Consider the following 17,516-nt stretch of genomic DNA (forward strand, 5'->3'; position numbering starts at 1 on the left):
TTCCACCAAGCAAGGACTCCCCACCATGCCCAGCTCTCCCTCCAGGCCAAGACCCCTCCCTCTGCCAGGACCTTCCCACTAGCCAAGAAACCTCTCGCAGCCAAGACCCTCAGCTCAGCCAAGACCTCCCTTCGAGCTCAGACACCCCTGCCCAGGACCTTACCCCTTGCCAAGACCCGCCTCCCAGCCAGGCCTTCGTGGCAGCCGAAGCCCTCGCCGCCCAGAGCACAGGCTCTGGGGGACCAGCAGCCACTGGGGATCCGCCTGGGGCTTCCAGGCCTGCCTTCGTGATCCCTGAGGTCCGGCTGGACAGTGCCTACAGCCAGGAGGCAGGAGCCGAGCGGGGAAGCTCTGGAGAGGAGGAGGCCGTGGAAGGGGATGAAGGGGACGAGGGGGAGGAGGAGGAGGACGAGGACACGAGTGATGACAGCTACGGTGGCGCGCGCAGCGAGGGCAAGCGCAGCAGCATGATTGAGGCGGGCCAGGGCGCGGAGGGCGGCTTCTCGCTGCGCGTGCAGAACTCGCTGCGGCGCCGGACGCACAGCGAGGGGAGCCTGCTGCAGGAGTCCCGCGGGCCCTGCTTCGCCTCCGACACCACCTTGCACTGCTCGGATGGCGAGGGCGCCACGCCCACCTGGAGCGTGCAGTCACCGCGCACCTTCAAAAAGGAGCTGGGCCGCAACGGCGGCTCCATGCACCACCTGTCCCTCTTCTTCACCGGGCACAGGAAGGTAAGAGGCTGGAAGGGGTGGGTGGGCAGAGCTGGGCCTTCGAGGAAACAGAGGCCCCCCCGGCCCTACCTCTGCTCTCCTCTAGGCTCTTGCAGAGCCTTCTCCCCACTCGACAGTGAAACTGAGGCTTGCAGGACCCTGAACCCATGCCTTTGTGGCTCCGCACGCCCCGCCCCTATAGCTTCTTTGCCACGCCCACAGGGAGTCGCCCCACCCCTAGTGGTCCAGCCCAGGACCTTGGATGTTTGGATCTAACAGGTTTGAGGCAGTAGCTGGGGGAAATGTGAGGGGGTCTTCAAAAAGTGTGTGGGAAAAGGGCATTGGAAGGTGATGGGGTTTTCCCGTGAACCTTTTGAAGCTCCCTCCTACAGAGTGTAGCCCATCAGCCAGCATCAGCCTCCGCGCCACATCGCGGGGGCGGTGCACAGTTTGACGCTGTGCTGGCTCTGTTCTGAACAGTTTACTCTCGCCCCGTCCTGCTCACGTGGAGCAGAGACTGCTATCAGCCCCCTGGTACAGAGGAGGAGACCGAGGCACTGGTGCCATCAGCTAGCTGGCCCCAGGCTACACAGGTGTACACTATGACTCAGCCGGAATTAGAACCTGGCTCCAGGCCGGGAGTGCCCTTGGCAAATATTTGTCCGTAGATGAGTAAGTATTGGTTGTTGTCCCGTGTGCGGGGCTCTGCCTCTGTACCACAGCGGGGGCTGTGGCCACGTGTCAGAATGCCTGCAAGCCCACCGGCCAGCCTGAGTCCAGGCTCTGTTCCCCGTCTACCGTGTGGCCTTGGGTGAGTCACGCAGCACCTCTGAGCCTTCTCCGAGCAGTGGGCGTGAATGGCACGAACGCATCAGGCGGTCGGTCGAGGATGAATCAAAACCTCGTGGGGTCTGGGGGCGTCCGAGACTGGCCTATGAGAGTGCTGGTTCCCACTGCTCGTCTCAAAGAGCTGGCTGTCAGTGTAAAGCCTAGGTGGACAAGTGTGGTGAGAAGGTGGGTGGAGGGGGTGCCAGTGCCTGAGGGGAGCGGCTGACCCCCAGAGATCTTGCAGCTCGGTGAGGAGCATCCCTGGGGCTATCAGCTGAGGTGACCGGAGAAGAAGCTTCCATGCTTTGACCTTGGAGGTTGAACGGCCAGGCCGACATTCTGTGAAGGAGGCCAGTCTGCTTAGAGCAAGGCGCTGCTACAGGACAGGGACATGGCACCCATGCTGCCAGGCCTCGCCCCAAACCCCTGCAGACATCACTAGTGGATTCCAGAAATCTTTCCTAGGTCCTGGTCCTTCTTAGCTTCTTGGCACCAGCAGTAAGCCTGACTGGGCACTCAGGAGGAAACCTCCTGGTCAGGCTGGAAGGGCAGCCTGCATTCCCCCAGAGAAGGACCTGCAATAGGGACTAGGGACCAGGGACTAGGACTGTCCCCGAACTTCCCAGTGGCCTTCACATGTCCGTGTGCTCTGAAGTCTAGGTTTCAGTGCTAGGCTTCTAGGGCCTGAGTTTCTAGGTGGTGCCCAGACCCCTCCAGGGGCCCTGATGTGCCCTTCAGTCTGGACATTGCTGCCATTCACGGATGTGGCAGCTGCAGGAGAGAGCCCAGGACCCTGCCCTCGTGGGCTTGAGACCTCAGGCTCCCTCAGGCCAGGCCTGGCCACTCGGCCTGGAGAGTGAGTGAGGCCCAAGGGTCAGCCACTTGAGTTGAGCCTCCCGGTCCTGAGTCCGAGTGTCCCCAGTCAAGCCCCCACCCCACCCCGGATCTGTTACAGGGATATAGATGAACAAATATCTGGTACACAGATGACACACACAGGGCCCAAGGACCCACGTCTCATTGTCAGCTTCGTTAATCTCAGCAGCTGTCTGGGGACAGATGCTTCTACCCAGGAGTCCAACAGACCTGGCGCAGCCCACTCCGGTCTCAATTCCCTCCGGTCTCAGCTCCCTCTTTAGAGTGCCACTGTGTTTTCCCCTAGGGCCCCCCAGCCACCTACAGCTCCTCACACCCTGACCTCTCCTGCTCTGTGGCTTCCCCCACTGACCTCCCGAGATGCAGCTACAGGGACCTCAGAGCCTGCCCGCCCCGAGGTAACCACCTTTCCTGTGGTTTCCGCTCCACAGTCCCAAGGCCTCCATTGTCACTTATACCCACAGCCACCCAAGTCTAGGGGGGGCACCCTGGCCTACTCCATCCCTCACTGATGGGGGGCTTTAGACAAGCTCCTGTCCCCACGTTAAGCCTCCGTTCCCTCACTGGGTATGGTCACAGGACCTCCTACACGGGGCTGCTGGCTAGATGACTTTAGCTGGAGGCAGATTCGGTGTTTTGGGGCAGTGCTTGGTACTCGGCGCCCAGTGGGGGCTCCGCGCGCGCGTGGTAATCACGTCTTGGAGGGAAAGGAGGAGGATGGTAGAGGCAAGAGAAGCAAAGCGGCGACAGCATCCACAGGGTACCTCCAGCTCTCGCACCACGGCTGCAAGGTCGGCCTTGTTCTTGCCCCACAGGTGGGCAGACCCAGCCATAATCGCTTCCAGCCACAGCAGAGGCCATGGATGGCAGTTTTACCCCCGTCTTATGGGGTCACTATGAGTTGGCACTGACTGGATGGCAGAGAGTTTGTGTTTCACCCAACGAGAGGCTGGCTTCCAGTGCTGAGTGAGGGGTCCACCTTGCTGTCTACTCCCAAGACCACCAGGGCCCACCCCTGCCCTTTTCCAGGCAGAGGGGGGAGGGGTGCAGAAAAAGCTGGGGGGAGGGGGGCATACAGAGAAGCTGAGCCCAGGAGGCTGCTGCCACTGACTTCCTCAGCTTGGCCTCACTTGGCCCAGGGTCCCTGGTCAGTCTCTGACCATGAGGAGGCCATTGGCTGTAGCTCCTTGCTGGCTGGGCTTCTGTCCCCACCTCCCCCTGCAAAGGGCGGGCTCGGCCCAGGGCTGTCAGCTCAGGGTGCCAGACCTGCTGCCCGGGGCCTGCCCAGCTATGCTGGAGGTCAGACGAGCCCTAAAGACTGACGGGTGCCCGAGTGTAATGGGACAGCGAGGAGTTCAGACCCAGGGTTTCAGACCCTTGGGCTCCATGGGGCTGCCGGGCTGGGCTTGGGCACAGTGCACAGAAGGAATCCTCGGTCAGGGTCAGGTCAGGGTTGACCATCGGGGCATGGGCTGTGACACCAGGGCTGAACTCCTCTGAGAGCCCCGGCATGCTAACAGCAGATGCAGGGCCTCTGCTTCCTCAGCGGTGCACAGGGCCAATCACAGCAGGGAGGTCTCAGAGCCGCTGTGAGGATGAAAGGAGAGACTGCAAATGGAAAGGCATCAGCACCCTGCCTGGCACAGAGGGCATGCTCAGTAAACAGCAGTCACACCCGATGTGGAACTGCTTAGGGTTCCCGAGGTTGGATGTACATAGTTATGGGAACAGACAGCCTCATCTTTCTGCCTCAGAGCTGCTGGTGGGCTTGAACGGACAACCTCACAGAGAGTTGCACAGTAACCACACGCGCTCACAGCTCCTGAGCACTCCTCCATGCCGGGCCCAGGTGCTCATCTTGTCACAGGAGCTAACAACTCACGCGTCCCCATAGCCCTGCCAGCAGGTTTAAGGATTAGCCTTGCTTTCCAAATGAAGAAGCTCAGGTGGGGTGAGGAGCGCTGGAGGTATCCTGGTGAAAGGCTCAGCTCTAGCTGCTGAAGGACAGGTTGGCGGTGTGAACTCACCAGCGGCTCCGCTCCGCGGAGACAGAGACCTGGCGATGAATCTGCTCTGCTGGAGGTTATAGCTCTGGCCTCGCTGTGGGGCGGGTCCATTCCGTCCTGCAGGGCGGGTGGGCGGCTAGGAGCTGGAATCCACTGGATGGCCAGCAGAGACTGGCAGAGAGGGGAGGCAACTTGGCTTGGCCAGTTAGCCGATAGTTTGGCTGCACCAAGCCCTGGAGCCGGCTCAGCAAGGCCAGGAAAGACTTGGGGACCCCTTGGAGGTGGGGGAAGGAAGGGTTGGGTGGAGCTGTGTTGGTTTCACTTGCCCTTCAACAGGGCACGGTCACTTGGAGAGACAGCAGCGAGCAGATGGGCACAAAGGTGCTTCTTGGTGTTAGACACCCCCACCCCCTAAAGGTTCAGGTGGGGGAGACTTGAGGGCCACTCTGGGGAGCTGGGGAGTGGCCACCTAGGGCTGGGAATCAGAGCCCTGCCTTTGGTTTCTTCTCGGCTGGGCCCTGGGAGCAAACAACCTTGGGTACCTGCAGGGCCCATCCCCAGGCTTGGAGCTGCCAGGGTCCGCGAAGATGAACCCCTCCCAGTGGAAGGAAGAGCCCATTTCCCAGTGGTGCACAGAGGCGGGGAGGGGGTGTGGGGTGGCGGGCAGGGTGGGAAGGTCCCCCGGCCCATTGTGTGGATTCGATAAAGTACGGAAGCTGAGGTTAGAATGGGAGGAAGCCCAGCGCCCGAGGACCCGTTCCCACGGGTGGGGCCTCCGGGCCCTGCCCAGTGTGACCACAGCCTGTGTGTGTCGTCGGGTGAACAGCAGGGCCACTCACCAGGCTGGGAGCACTGGCAGCCTTTGGGTACAGAGGGTGCCATGTGGGCCAGGACCTTGTGCCTCTCTGTCGGGGAGGGGGGCAGGCTGCTTTCTGGGAAGTCTTGCAACAGCCCCCTGTGGGTGGCTGCCACCACGTGGGGACTCAGCTAAGGAATTGAGGCAGAAAGGTGTCCAAAGCCCGTGGGGACGGACGGCTCCATCCCCAGGCTTGGCTCCAGACATTCGCCCGGTAGTCACCCACTGTATGAGGGTGTGCACGTATGCAGGCGGGTGTTTACTCGGGCCCGGAAGGAGGTGGCATTTCCCTGGAGTCTCACTGAAACCTGTAAACGGTTTCCGGAGGAGCAGCATCCTCTGGTGGAGAAACGTGTGTGTGCTGGTGTCAGACAGACCAGCCGGAGCCAGAGCCGATTCACTGTGGCTTTACCGTGAGGGCTGATGAGATAGCTTCTGCAGAGGGAGGATCCCCGTGGCACAATGGCTACGGGTGGGGCCCAGAACCAAACAGTTGGTGCTTTGAACTCTCCCCACTCCCCCTACCTCTTCCTGGAGAAAGGCCAGGTGATTTGCTCCCATAAAGACTACAGCCTAGAAAACCCTTTGGGTGTCACTACGAGCCAAGAAATTGACCTGACGGCACCTGACAACCACTTTGGGATACTGCCAGTTCTGGACCATAGTACGAAATCCATATGTGAAGTGAAAATTCACCCAGTTATCCATCCATCCATCCATCCATCCATCCATCCATCCATCCATCCATCCATGCATCTTTCCATCCTCTCATGGTGTAAGAGAGGCTGCCCCAGTGAGTCTGGTTGTTACTCCTGCTGGCTGTCCCTAGAATAAGGCCACCCGCCCATCTCTGGATTTAAGAATGGAGTTTTTAAAGCTTAACCCATCTCATCTGCTTTATAGAAGAGGGAAGGGAGCCCCAGGTAGGTCCCATGAAGAATCAGGGCTGGGGTCCACATTTGGCGACCTGCTGTCCCACTCTGGGCTCTTGCTCCTCTGCTGACTGGGAGCATATTTTGGGCTGGGTGCCAGGCTGGCACTTCTGGGTCCTGGGTATCCCCTGGAGGAGTGAAAACATACAGGCAGGGCGAAGCAAATGGGTGGGTGGGGGGGGGAGTTTGGAGTGGTCTGAAGGCAAGGACAGAGGCAGGGACAGAGAGGAAGAGGAGAGAGGACGTCCCAGCAAGGGGGTACTGCACAGGCCAGGAGGAGGAGATGGGTGTGGGGTGGGGTGGGTGGAGTCTTTGAGCTGCAATGCAGCAGGGAGTGATGGAGCCAGGGTCTGGGCCCTGGGGTTCAGCAGTGAGACCTCGTTCATTAGCCTAGGCTGAGTTAGCTAAAACCACACGTACCCATGGCCTTGGAGTTGCTCCTAACTCCTAGCAACCCTGCAGGACAAAGCAGAACTGCCCCACTGGGTATCCATAGCTGTAAATCTTTTATGGAAACAAACAGCAACATCTCCCCACAAAGCAGCTGGTGGGTTTGAACTGCCAACGTTTTGGTTTGTGGCTCACTGCTCAAGCCACTGCACTGCCAAGGCTTCCTCCTGGGTCCTCTAGAAAAGCAAAACTAGTGATAATACGCAGGGGCTTATTGGAAAAATAAGCTCATGGAAAAAAATCCCTTCTCTTTTCATTTTATTATTCTACGAAATCCTGAAGCACCCTTCCATAGAAATATAGAGAGCTATTTTTAATAAATGCCTTGTGAAGTTGTGTTGTGGAGGTTGGCAAGTCCCAAATCTGTGGGCCCGGTGTCAGACGGGAGGCTTCTCCTGATTTAGGTGGCTGCAGGGGCTGACAAACCCCAAATCAGTAGGTCGGCTGTGAGGATGCTGGCTCACACCTCAAGAACCAGGGGTCAGAGGGTTGCAAATAGGATGCAGGATGGAAGAGAGAGAGACAGTGTGTGTGAGCCCACTTTGCCAGACTCCTCACTGCCATCAAATCGATTCAGACTCCTAGTGACCCTAAAGGACAGGGTAGAACTTCCCCTGTGGGTTTCTGAGACTAACTCTTCACCAGAGTAGATAGTCTCCTCTTTCTCCCACAGAGCAGCTGGTGGCTTTGAACTGTTGATTTTGTGGTTAGTTTTGCCAGACATCCATATATATCGGATGCAGGTGGTAGCCCCAAAGTGCCCTCCCCCACTTTAACTGACGAGCTGCTCACTGAGGAGCACACAATGGAGGATAATTATATCATAACCAATAAACCACTGAGGATCGTGGCCTGGCCAGGTGGACCCAACCTTAACCATCACACTCATTTCCTGGGTCAGCCTCCTGACCATAGATTCATGCACCCATGGGATAAACACTCCTTGAGCTCCTGATAGGTGAGTGAGGGGTCTTAGAAGCTCAGTGAGGAGTGGTTACCCCACCGGAGGTCTGGTCTCCAGCCTACTGCACTGCCTGGGACAATGCCTTCCCCATCAGTTCTGTCCCCCTGGAGACTCCCCACCAGGCCAGACCTACAGGCATCCGGAGGGGACCCCGTTGCCGGAGGCAGTGCCAACACATTGGCTGTTCCCAGCAGCGCTTCCCCCCCCCCCCCCCCGTTAGGCAAGGGTGGGAGCTTTGGGAGGAGGAGGGCTGGCTGCCGGAACTGTTGGGCTCCTGAGTGGTCCCTTGCCTGGGCAGTGGCCTCCGGAGCCTTAGGCTGTACTGTGTCTCCGTCTTCTCTCTGCAGATGAGCGGGGCTGACGCCGCCGTTGGTGACGATGATGAAGTCTCGCAGAAGAAAAAGAGCAAAAACCTGTACGTTTGGGAAGATCCATGGCCCTCAGGTCCCCCTTCTTCTTCCGCTGCCCTCAGGCTGGGTAGAAGGGGCTGTGCCCAGTCCTGCCACAGCCTCAGACACCCAGTGAACAGGGTCAAGGGGCTTAGCGGTGGCCCCAGGGGCTGAGTGTCCAGGTCCGTCCTTCATATTCACAGAGCGTGAGGCTCTCGAACCAACCAGAGGCCTCGGGCAGGTTGCCCTCCACTCCCTCTGTGACCTGAGAGAGGGCTGACCTAACTTCAGGGAGTCCTGTCCCCTTCAGGCTTGAGTGCTGACGGTGTTGGACGCCACCACGAGGGGGCGATGCAGACCAAGCCAGAGGAGCCTATGCTTTCCTGGCTGGGCGCCCTTTCACTTTCAGGTGGTAGGAGGTGTCCGGGAACTAGGCGTGTACCCTGTGTTCGAAGGGGTTCTCCTGTTCTTGGAGCAAGTTCACGCGCGGGAGAGTGGCCCGCACACTGTGGCTCCCAGGGGGAGATCCCCCTCCTCTTGAGGTTCTGCCGTGCCCATGGACATATTCACTCTGGGCCTGCTTGGGGGTGGGGGTGGGGTGGGGTGGAAAACAAGAGCTTTCCCCCAGATGCCTCAGGTGGCCCTCTTCCTTAGTTTTGGGGTAGCTTTGACCTGGGCCAGGGCCACTGCCCGAGAAGCCCTTTCTCACCCCATGCCGCTTTGCATCAACTGGAGGCGTCTCCCACTCTCTAGCCAAGAACAAGCTGCACTTTCTAGGGAAGGCAAGGGCATAAATAAAAATAGCCCTCTGCACCAACTGCCCTTATTTAACCTCTGGTCGGAGCGGGGAGGCTCTACGCAAGGCCGGCCGGAGCTGCTGGGTGGGAGAGGGTTCCCGGGGGTGGAGCCAAGCCTGGCAGCAGAGAGCAGGCATCCCGGGGGTGCTGAGGGCCAGCTGCACGCACAAATGACGTGCCCATCACCACTAGCCCCCTTTGGGGATGCCTCAGCTCACATTCTGAAGGGCTCAGTCGAGGACTCTTGGAATCTGTGGTCCTGATACAAATAGGAACCCGTGCTGCTTGTGATGGGCTCTGCTCCCATGCGCATTGCGAATGCCGTATCATTTTGTCTTTCCCCCAAGCGTAGCGATTAGGCATCATTACCATCCTTGACTTATCAGCGAGTGAACTGACTTGCTTGTCCAAGGTTCTGGGAGCTAGGATCTGAAGCCTGGCCTGCAGCCTCCGGGGCCTGTTATTTTTAAGTTGGACACTGAGTCTCCACTTCCCACAGCACCCTTGCCAAGTAGTGGCAAAGCCCACTCTCCCAGAGGCCCTTAGCCTCCCCTTCTGACGGCGCTTCTACCTTTGCTTACCCTTCGGAAGGTTGCTCACGGGGGGCATGACCCTCCCAGGACCCCCTCAGCTCTGCTAAGTGGCTGGTTGACCTGGAAGAAAGGCTTGGCTGCCCAGAAGGCTCTGCTTTCTCCAGCCACAGAGAGCCAGCCCCCTTCCCACCCCGCCCTGGGATGCTCCGTCCTCACTATGGGCCCTAGGAAGGGACTCAGCACAGAGCACCTGCTGGGGCACCTTCTGAACCACCTCTCGTGGCCCACCCAGGCTTGTATGCCCTTGTCTTCCCTAGAAAGTGCACCTTGTTCCTGAGGACGTTGGCCCTCACCTGGAGGGCTCCCGAGGCGAGCCTGACGTTCAGAGCAGTTGGGTCACTTAATTGACAAGTGACCCTTGGCTTGCCGGTAACTGTCGGCTGGGGCAGGGACTTGAGCCCACAGCTGTCTGGCTCCAGAGGTTCTAGCCCTTCCACACCAACCTGTCCCACTTTCCCTTCATTTCACATGGTGACCGCAGCTGTTTTAGTGCTCAGTGCTTCAAGCTTCATGACCCTGGAAGCAACAGTGGGGCAGGCTTAAAAAACATTGGGAAAGTTGAATGATTTAAATTTGTTTCACGGTTTGCTTAGTGTTGTGATTTTGATCAGACCACAACTGATCTGATTGGAAATGTAAAGGGTTTTTTTTGGCTCTCTGTCAGCGTTTACCATCTTCAATCAGAGGAACCGGAACCCAAAGTTTAAAATCACTAAGATTATATTTAAAAACCATATGCACACACCAAAAACCGAGAAAGCCAAAAATAAGCGTTTTAAGTAATTAAACTTTCAATTGGTGTTTGTGCAAATTTGTGGCGTTTATATGGCTTATGTGAATGAGGCTTAAACTGGCCCTTAGACTTTTGGGTCACCGCATGTGCCCAAGGGACCCCTAGGTTAGGTTACATGCAGGGGTCCAGCCCAGCAGGTTAGGTTACATGCTCGGCTGATAACCAGGAGGTCAGCAGTTCCATTCCCCCGGTGGGAAAGATGAGGTGTTCTGCTCTGAGACCCAAAGGGGCAGTTCTGCCCTGCCCTATGAGTTCCCTGTGAGTCACAATCCACCGGAGGGCAGCCCGTGTCCACTGCCAGTGACTCAGCCTGGGAGGTGGTCTAGGGATCAAGAGGGGGGGAGTGTCAGGGAGCCCTTAACCCTTTCCTTTCCACGAGCTTTGCACAGAAACAAGCTGCCTCTGGAAAGGGGGCGGTCAGACTAAAAATGGTTCCTGGTTAAAAATAGCCCGGCCTGCCACCCTGATGGGCAGGGCCTACCCTCCGGCCCTCCCAGCAATTTGCTGACTGGCTTTCTCCTCCTTCCCCGGGCGCCGCCATGGTAACGGGAGGCCGGTCACAAATAACTGGATCTGGCTTCCTGCCCACCGGCCTGCCGGGGGCTGCCCCTGGCAGACACATGCCCTTCGCGGACGCCGGGCCTCTCGGGTTGGCCAGCGAGGGTATTTTTTTCCCCTCCCGCTTGGGTCCCTCCCATTTCCTGGCTCCGGCGGTCTGAGTCCGGCCCTGCGGGGCCCGCCCCGCGAGCGCACTCCTCCGCGGGTGCCCAGCGAGCAGGAGCCCGGGAGCCGGCGAGCCGAGCGAGCCAACGCGTGCCCTGGCCGCTGCTACCCGCACCGCGCGGACTGCTGCGCCGCGCGCATAGCTGGGACGCGGGGTGGGGGGCTGCAGACTGCTCTGGGACCCCGAGGTGCTGGGCCCCCCCACGGCAATGCTCCGAGGCATGTACCTCACTCGCAACGGAAACCTCCAAAGGAGACACACGATGAAGGAGTAGGTGCTCCAGCCCCCCCACCCCCACCCCACCCCGGCGTGTGCAGGGCCCGCGTGCGTCTCACCGACCCGTCCCCCTCTGCTTCGGCCCCCAGAGCCAAGGACGTGAAGAACAAGCTGGGCATCTTCAGGCGGCGGAACGAGTCCCCCGGTGCCCAGCCAGCGGGCAAGACAGACAAAGTGATGAAGTCTTTCAAGTAGGTCCACCCCGCCACCCCCAGGGCCCCTCCTGGACCTCCGGGAGGGGGGTGGGCGCCAGCACAGGGGTGAGGCGAAGGGGGCATTTGTTGGCTTGGCCCAGCTGTGGGTAGATGGGATCTCAGAGGGGCGCCTGGTGCAACCCTGCCTGCCTGAGAGGCCAGGGTGGGAGGGAGTGGGGCCAGGATGGGGCTGGTCCCAGGAAAGGGTGGGCTAAGATGTTGGTGCCGGGCAGCTGCCTCCCTCCTGTATTCCCAGGGGCTGGCAAAGGGTGCCCTGCCCCAGCCTGCCGCCCTCACCGCGCCCCCATGTGCCCCTCTTTGTGCCCACAGGCCCACTTCCGAGGAAGCCCTCAAGTGGGGGGAGTCCTTGGAGAAACTGCTGCTTCACAAATGTAAGTGGGGCCAGCGGCCATTCCCTTCCTCTCCCCTCCCTCTGCCTCCGCGGACCCCAGAAAGTGCCTGGTCCTCCTTTTCCTTGGCTGTCCCTGCTGTGCAGGAGGCTGGGCCTAGGCCGAGGTCCTTGGTCTGGCCTTGGAGCTGGCTTCTGCCAGCGCCGCCCTGTCCGCAGGAGCTGGCATCCCTGGCCAGAGGCCACTGGGAACAGACTCAGTTCCAGAGTGAGAGTAAACACTTCTGTGTACCAAGGGCCTGCACTGGGTAAAACGAACCAGCCACCTCCTGGGCACGATCCCGTTTGATCCTGGAGAAAGGGTCTGGTGGCCCCCGCCTTGCAGATGAGGAGATGGGAGGCCTAGATCTGGGAGAGGTGACCTGCCCAGGGTCCACCCGCAGAGACAGTCGCAGGGCTAGGACCACATCCCCGGGTTCCCAGCTCTCTAGCGCCTCCCTCATCCTGGGCCTGGCCTTCTCTTTGCAGACGGGCTCGCTGTGTTCCAGAGCTTCCTTCGCACGGAGTTTAGCGAGGAGAACCTGGAGTTCTGGTTGGCCTGTGAGGACTTCAAGAAAGTCAAGTCACAGTCCAAGATGGCAGCCAAAGCCAAGAAGATCTTTGCCGAGTTCATTGCCATCCAGGCGTGCAAGGAGGTAGGACCCCAGATTCAGCCCTCGGTTCCGCCAAGCCCCCTGGGCCCATGGTCGTGGGGGCGGGCAGGGGAAGGAGGCGGGGTTGGCAGCCTCAAGGAGGTAGCCAGAAACTCAAGCCGGGGAGAGGCCAGCGTAAGGCTTGGAAATCACGTACCCAGTGTGGACAGAGAACGGGCAGGGGCCAGGCAAGAACAGAATCCTACTCTTAATGAAGTGGGTCACAAGCTGTGGACTGCCAGAGGGTCCGGCTGTGTGTCGAAACCACCTGGACAAGACCTATCAGCAGCACTGTGCCGCAAAAGAGGGCTTTAGTGGCACCGTGGATGGCAGGTTCGGCTGCTCACCACGAGGTCGGCGGTTCCGGCCCAGTTCTCACTCTGTGAGAGAAATACGAGACTTTCTGCTTCTGTCAAAGTGTCCGTCTTTGGAAACCCACAGGGCTGTTCTTTGCTGCCCTATAGGGTCAGCTCGATGTGCCAAGGACATGGTAACCCCCGTATGTCCTTAAACTTAGTCCTCACCACGAAGTAGGTTGCTGTGCAGTCTGTACCACAAGAGCGGGCGCCTGTGCCCACGGTGTGCGAAGGGCCTCCTGCGCGGGGTCCTGTTTCACCTTCTCGCCCCAGGAATGTGCTTCCAATCCTTCCAATTCCGAAGGTGGAGCAACCTGTGGCCTAGAGAATGTCAGCATTTGCTGCAGGTGTGGCAGTGCTGGGGTTTGGATCCAGGCAGCCTGACCCTGGAGGAGGTGTTTGCGGGCCCCATAGAGCCTGCCACCCCTGCAGCAAGTGACCAGGCTGGGATCTGGAGGCCCCCGCTCGGAACCAGCCCTGACCCTGTTGCCGTCTTGTCTGCCCCCACAGGTAAACCTGGACTCGTACACGCGGGAACACACCAAGGCCAACCTGCAGAGCGTCACACGGGGCTGCTTCGACCTGGCGCAGAAGCGCATCTTCGGCCTCATGGAAAAGGACTCATACCCACGCTTCCTGCGCTCTGACCTCTACCTGGACCTCATCAACCAGAAGAAGATGAGCCCCCCGCTTTAGGGGCCACCGGGGCAGAGCTCAGCGTTCACACCAGGAGGGCTGGGCCCCCCTTCCCACCTGCCTCCCTCCCGTGCTGAGACGGAGGGGGCAAGAAGGATCCCCGGAGGCTTCATCTCCGGTTGGACATACGGACATGGGGATGCGAGGCCTGGACCAAGAGGCCCCGGCCACTGGAGCAAGTAGAAGGGCTGGCCCCATTGGGTCCCCGTTGCCCCGGTACGAGGGGGCCCCCAGGGCCCTGGCAGGTCAGGGACTCAGCTGAGCCAGATCCGGAGCTGCTGCTGCTCCTGATGCGGACAGAGACTTCGAGTTGACCAAGTTCTTCAACGAACTGGCTGGCGGGACAGGGGGCCCAGGACGGGGCTCTGGGGCCCTTCCGGGGCGCTGCCGGGCCTTGCAGCTCAGAGCCCCCCTCCTTGCGTTTTATTTATTTAAACCATAGCTGGATGCTTGGCACGTTGTCCTGTGATAGGAAACCCTTGCCTCAGCAGTTTTCCTAATTTCCAAGTGCAATATTTTAACCACCGGGTGAAAAACCACCTTGCAGAAAAGGCCGGCAGGCACCGTTTTCCAGTTTCAGGGAATTTGCTGGTCCAGGGTGGGCAGCCAGGCCTTCTGGGCTGACGGAAGCCGTAGGGACGCTGCAGTCTGACCTCACACAGAAAGCCACCTGGGTGGCGTGGCCCTGGGGTGCTCTGGGAGAGCACAGCACCCCAGACTGCACAGCAGCCAAGTTCTGGAGGAAATAAAAGGCCTGTGTTCCTTCCTGTCCTCGGCCCATTCTGTGTGTTCCTGCTCTTGAGCCTTCCAGGGGGTCTGGGCTGGGAAGACTGGAAGGTGGGGTGTCAGTCCACTGCTCTTCTCCTGGCCTGTCATGGCCTCCTCCCCTCCTGGAGCTGTTTGCAGGCCATGGTGACCATGGATCTGTTAGTGGCTACCTCTGCTGGACCGGGTGCTGTGCCATGCACACTGCTCGTATCACCGCCTCACTGGGGCCTTTGGAGCAGGGGTGCCCATTATACAGATGAGGAGAGTGAGCCACAGGTAGGGAAAATGAGCTGCAAGACCACACGGTCAACAAAGGGCAGAGATGGGGCTCAGCTTAAGCCTGAGGGGGCTGAGAGCCTATGGTTTGGATCGCTGACCTCTACCAGCTGCACAACAGAGTCCCAGCTTGGTCACCAACTGACTTGGTGACCTTCGGCAAGTTCTTCACTGTGCCCTGTCCCACCTGATATTCCAGGGGAACGTCTTGCTCGTCCAGGAATGGCTGATGGAGGTAGATGGGGCCAGCTGCCGCAGACAGATGGGAGGGATAGCTGGGCAGGGGATGAGAAGTAGGGGTGGCAGGGAGTCTCTGTGTGGCCCCAGAGAAGCCTTTTCTTCGGTGCTCAGGAGATGCAATGTGGGACAGGCCTGGTCTAATGTCCCTTTTGGGGGGAGGCCTTGGACCACTTGACTCGAGGGGATTGGCCTGGGGGTCCAGGACCCAAGACAAGCTGGCTCGCACATACACAACCTCTCAGGCTCCCTGGCTCCGAGGGGCTGGTTTAGATGAAACTGGATGGGATTGGTACCAGTGGGGCTGGGCCCCTGCTCCCGGGATCCTGGCTTCTGATCTGCTTACTCTCCCCACTGGCCTCCCTGCACAGTGAGAACAGAAGTGAGCTCAGGCCATCAGGGAGGTTTGGGGGGTGAGCTCTCCCCTGGGTGGGTGGGGAAGCAGGTCTCTACTGTCGCTCCCTCTGCTCTGGGGCCTGTCTGATCAATATTCCTGTCTGGTCAGTACTCCTCTCTCATCAGTATCCCTGTCTGAGCAGTACTGGGGCCTCATTCCTGTCTGATCAATACTTCTGTCTGATCAATATTCCTATCTGATCAATACTGGGGCCTCATTCCTGTCTGATCAGTACTCCTGTCTGATCAATACTGGGGCCTTGCTCCTGTCTGATCAATACTCCGGCTGCCCAAGGTTGATGGCACCCCTCCCTTCTGCTCATAGTTGCCCTGGGTATACCCTTGTGGGAGTGACTCTGGGAAGAGACTTTGAGGGAATCTCCTGTGTGTTTTCAGTAGCCAGTCGACAGCCATCTGATAGCCCATTCCTCCTCGGTAGCCCTGCCCTAGCCGTGCCAGAGGGAGGGGCGGACTTGTCAGTCTCCCAAAGCTGCTGTGCTCTGGATTCCAGCTGGCTCGGGTTTGACTCCAGCCACTGTTAGTGACCTGCTCTGCTATCTTGGGAAGTCACTGCCCATCTCTGAGCCTGCAAAAATGGGGAGGCTACTTCTGCCTGCTTACTGCTGGGGTGAAGATCCAGGAAGCCAGGGCACAGGAAGCGCCTGTCCTGGGACCAAGCCAGTGCTCCATGCAGATTGGCCACTGTGTCTCCAGGCCCAGAGTACCAGCTCCTTCAGGACGGGGGCTGGGGATTTATTCCTTCAGGTGAGCAGGGGCTGTCACGCTTGATGTGGCTTTGTAACCACGAAGACCTTTCCCATTGGGGAGTGTCCCCTCCCTCTAGGTGGGGAGAAAGGGTTGCTGAATGAAGCCCCTGATTCTGAGCTAGGGCACCACGGAGACGATGACGGAGGCCCAGAGAGACGGGGAATACCCAGGCCTGTCACCCCGAGAGGCAGTGCCAGTGCCTGGCACCTCTAGGCTCAGTCTAACCTGGCCTTCTGAGACTTCCTCTCTGGGGAGGAGCAACTGGCCCCCACCAGGAGACCACCTCGCTCTTGCTTCAGGTTCTGTGGGAGTCAGGCTCACCACCTTCCCACCCCCACGTTGCCGTGGGAACCCAAGTCCAGGAACTAAGTCAGGCAGATGGAATGCCTGTGGTGGAAAGCCCCAGTGCCTGGTTTCCATTACTCAGCCCTGCATCCCTTGGCCTCAAAGCAGCTTTGGCTGCACAGCTGGATGGCCCACGGGAAAGACACTGGGTTTTCTTGCCCTCGGCTCCACTTGGGCTTCCTGAGGGACCTTGGGATGTCATTTGCTTCCTTGGACCTCAGGCTCTTCACCTGTACCTTGTTGCCTGGCCCCTCGCCTGTACCATACTACCTCCCTGTAACCCCAAGAAGAAGCAGGCTCCCTGGTCTCTGTCTGATAATCCTAGGCTGTGTCGATGTGGGGGGTCTCCGAGCTGTGAGGTTAGGAAGTCCAGATAACCCCCCATCTCACAGAGGGGAAGACCGAGGCCTTGGGGGGGGGGCGGGGACTGGCACACCCTAGAGGGTAAATGCTTTGGAGGCAGGCGCTCGGGGTTCAGCACCAGCTCATCTTCTTACCAGCCATGGATCTTTGGATTCGTCATCTCCCAAACCCTTTCGAATCTATGCACCGTCGTGCCTCTTGGCACCTGCCCCGCAGTGAGGTCACGCGTGCAACCCACTTTGCGCGGTGCCTGGCGTGGACGGTGGGCTCCCCCAACACATGCTGCTGTGGGCACCCTCTTGGCCCGGGGTCATTCAGACCAGGACTGTACCCCCAGGGGGCCGTTAAACTCAGGTCATGAATTTTCTTCCCTTCCAGGAATTATTTTGCTGGAGATCAAAATCGGGCTGTTCCGGGGAGTAAGTCAGAAACAGTCTGTCCCCATGCTGCTGGCCCAATGTTGGCTGGCCTGCGAGTTCTTGGGCTTCGCTGGCAGCTACGGTGTGGCAGGGAAGCAGGGGAGGAGGGCGCAGCCAGGCAACTCTGCTGCCAGTGAGGGGGGTCTCACCCCAAGGTCCACCAAGCTCCTTGTTGGCAAGTGAAGTCCCTCATGTTGGTGGTATGATCGCCTGGCCTGGCTCGGGGCAGCTATGCCCTCCTTGGCACACCAGCTTGGCAGCGGCCATCTCATTCGCACAGCTGCCCAGTGCTTAGAGCCCTTCTTCAACATCTGCTTGCATCCCCCTCATAATGGGAAGCTCATTCCCTCCCAAGGCAGGCCAGGAGAGCCTGGGAGCCCCTTGGTGATTCTAAATTCTGTCCAGCTGGCGTCAGGCCCTCTGGGGTGGGAGTGGGAGCAGCTCAGTAGCCCCTGCTGGTCTC

General features: G+C 59.3%; 1 protein-coding gene across 1 annotated transcript in view; it reads left to right on the plus strand.

The window, feature by feature from the left end:
- The window catches only part of RGS3 (regulator of G protein signaling 3), a 92,223-nt gene extending 77,971 nt beyond the window's left edge, over positions 1–14,252 (plus strand). The window contains exons 11-16 of the mRNA XM_045296541.1: positions 9–731; positions 7,970–8,037; positions 11,284–11,385; positions 11,719–11,780; positions 12,266–12,432; positions 13,296–14,252. Of these exons, the coding sequence (XP_045152476.1) occupies positions 9–731; positions 7,970–8,037; positions 11,284–11,385; positions 11,719–11,780; positions 12,266–12,432; positions 13,296–13,481 (1,308 nt within the window). The 3' untranslated portion in view covers positions 13,482–14,252. The remainder of the gene's footprint in view (positions 1–8; positions 732–7,969; positions 8,038–11,283; positions 11,386–11,718; positions 11,781–12,265; positions 12,433–13,295) is intronic.
- Positions 14,253–17,516: the final 3,264 nt, after the last annotated feature.

This window comes from Echinops telfairi, unplaced genomic scaffold (assembly GCF_000313985.2).
Source record: "Echinops telfairi isolate 266 unplaced genomic scaffold, ASM31398v2 ScPeMD7_7410;HRSCAF=8448, whole genome shotgun sequence".
Lineage (NCBI taxonomy): Eukaryota > Metazoa > Chordata > Mammalia > Afrosoricida > Tenrecidae > Echinops > Echinops telfairi.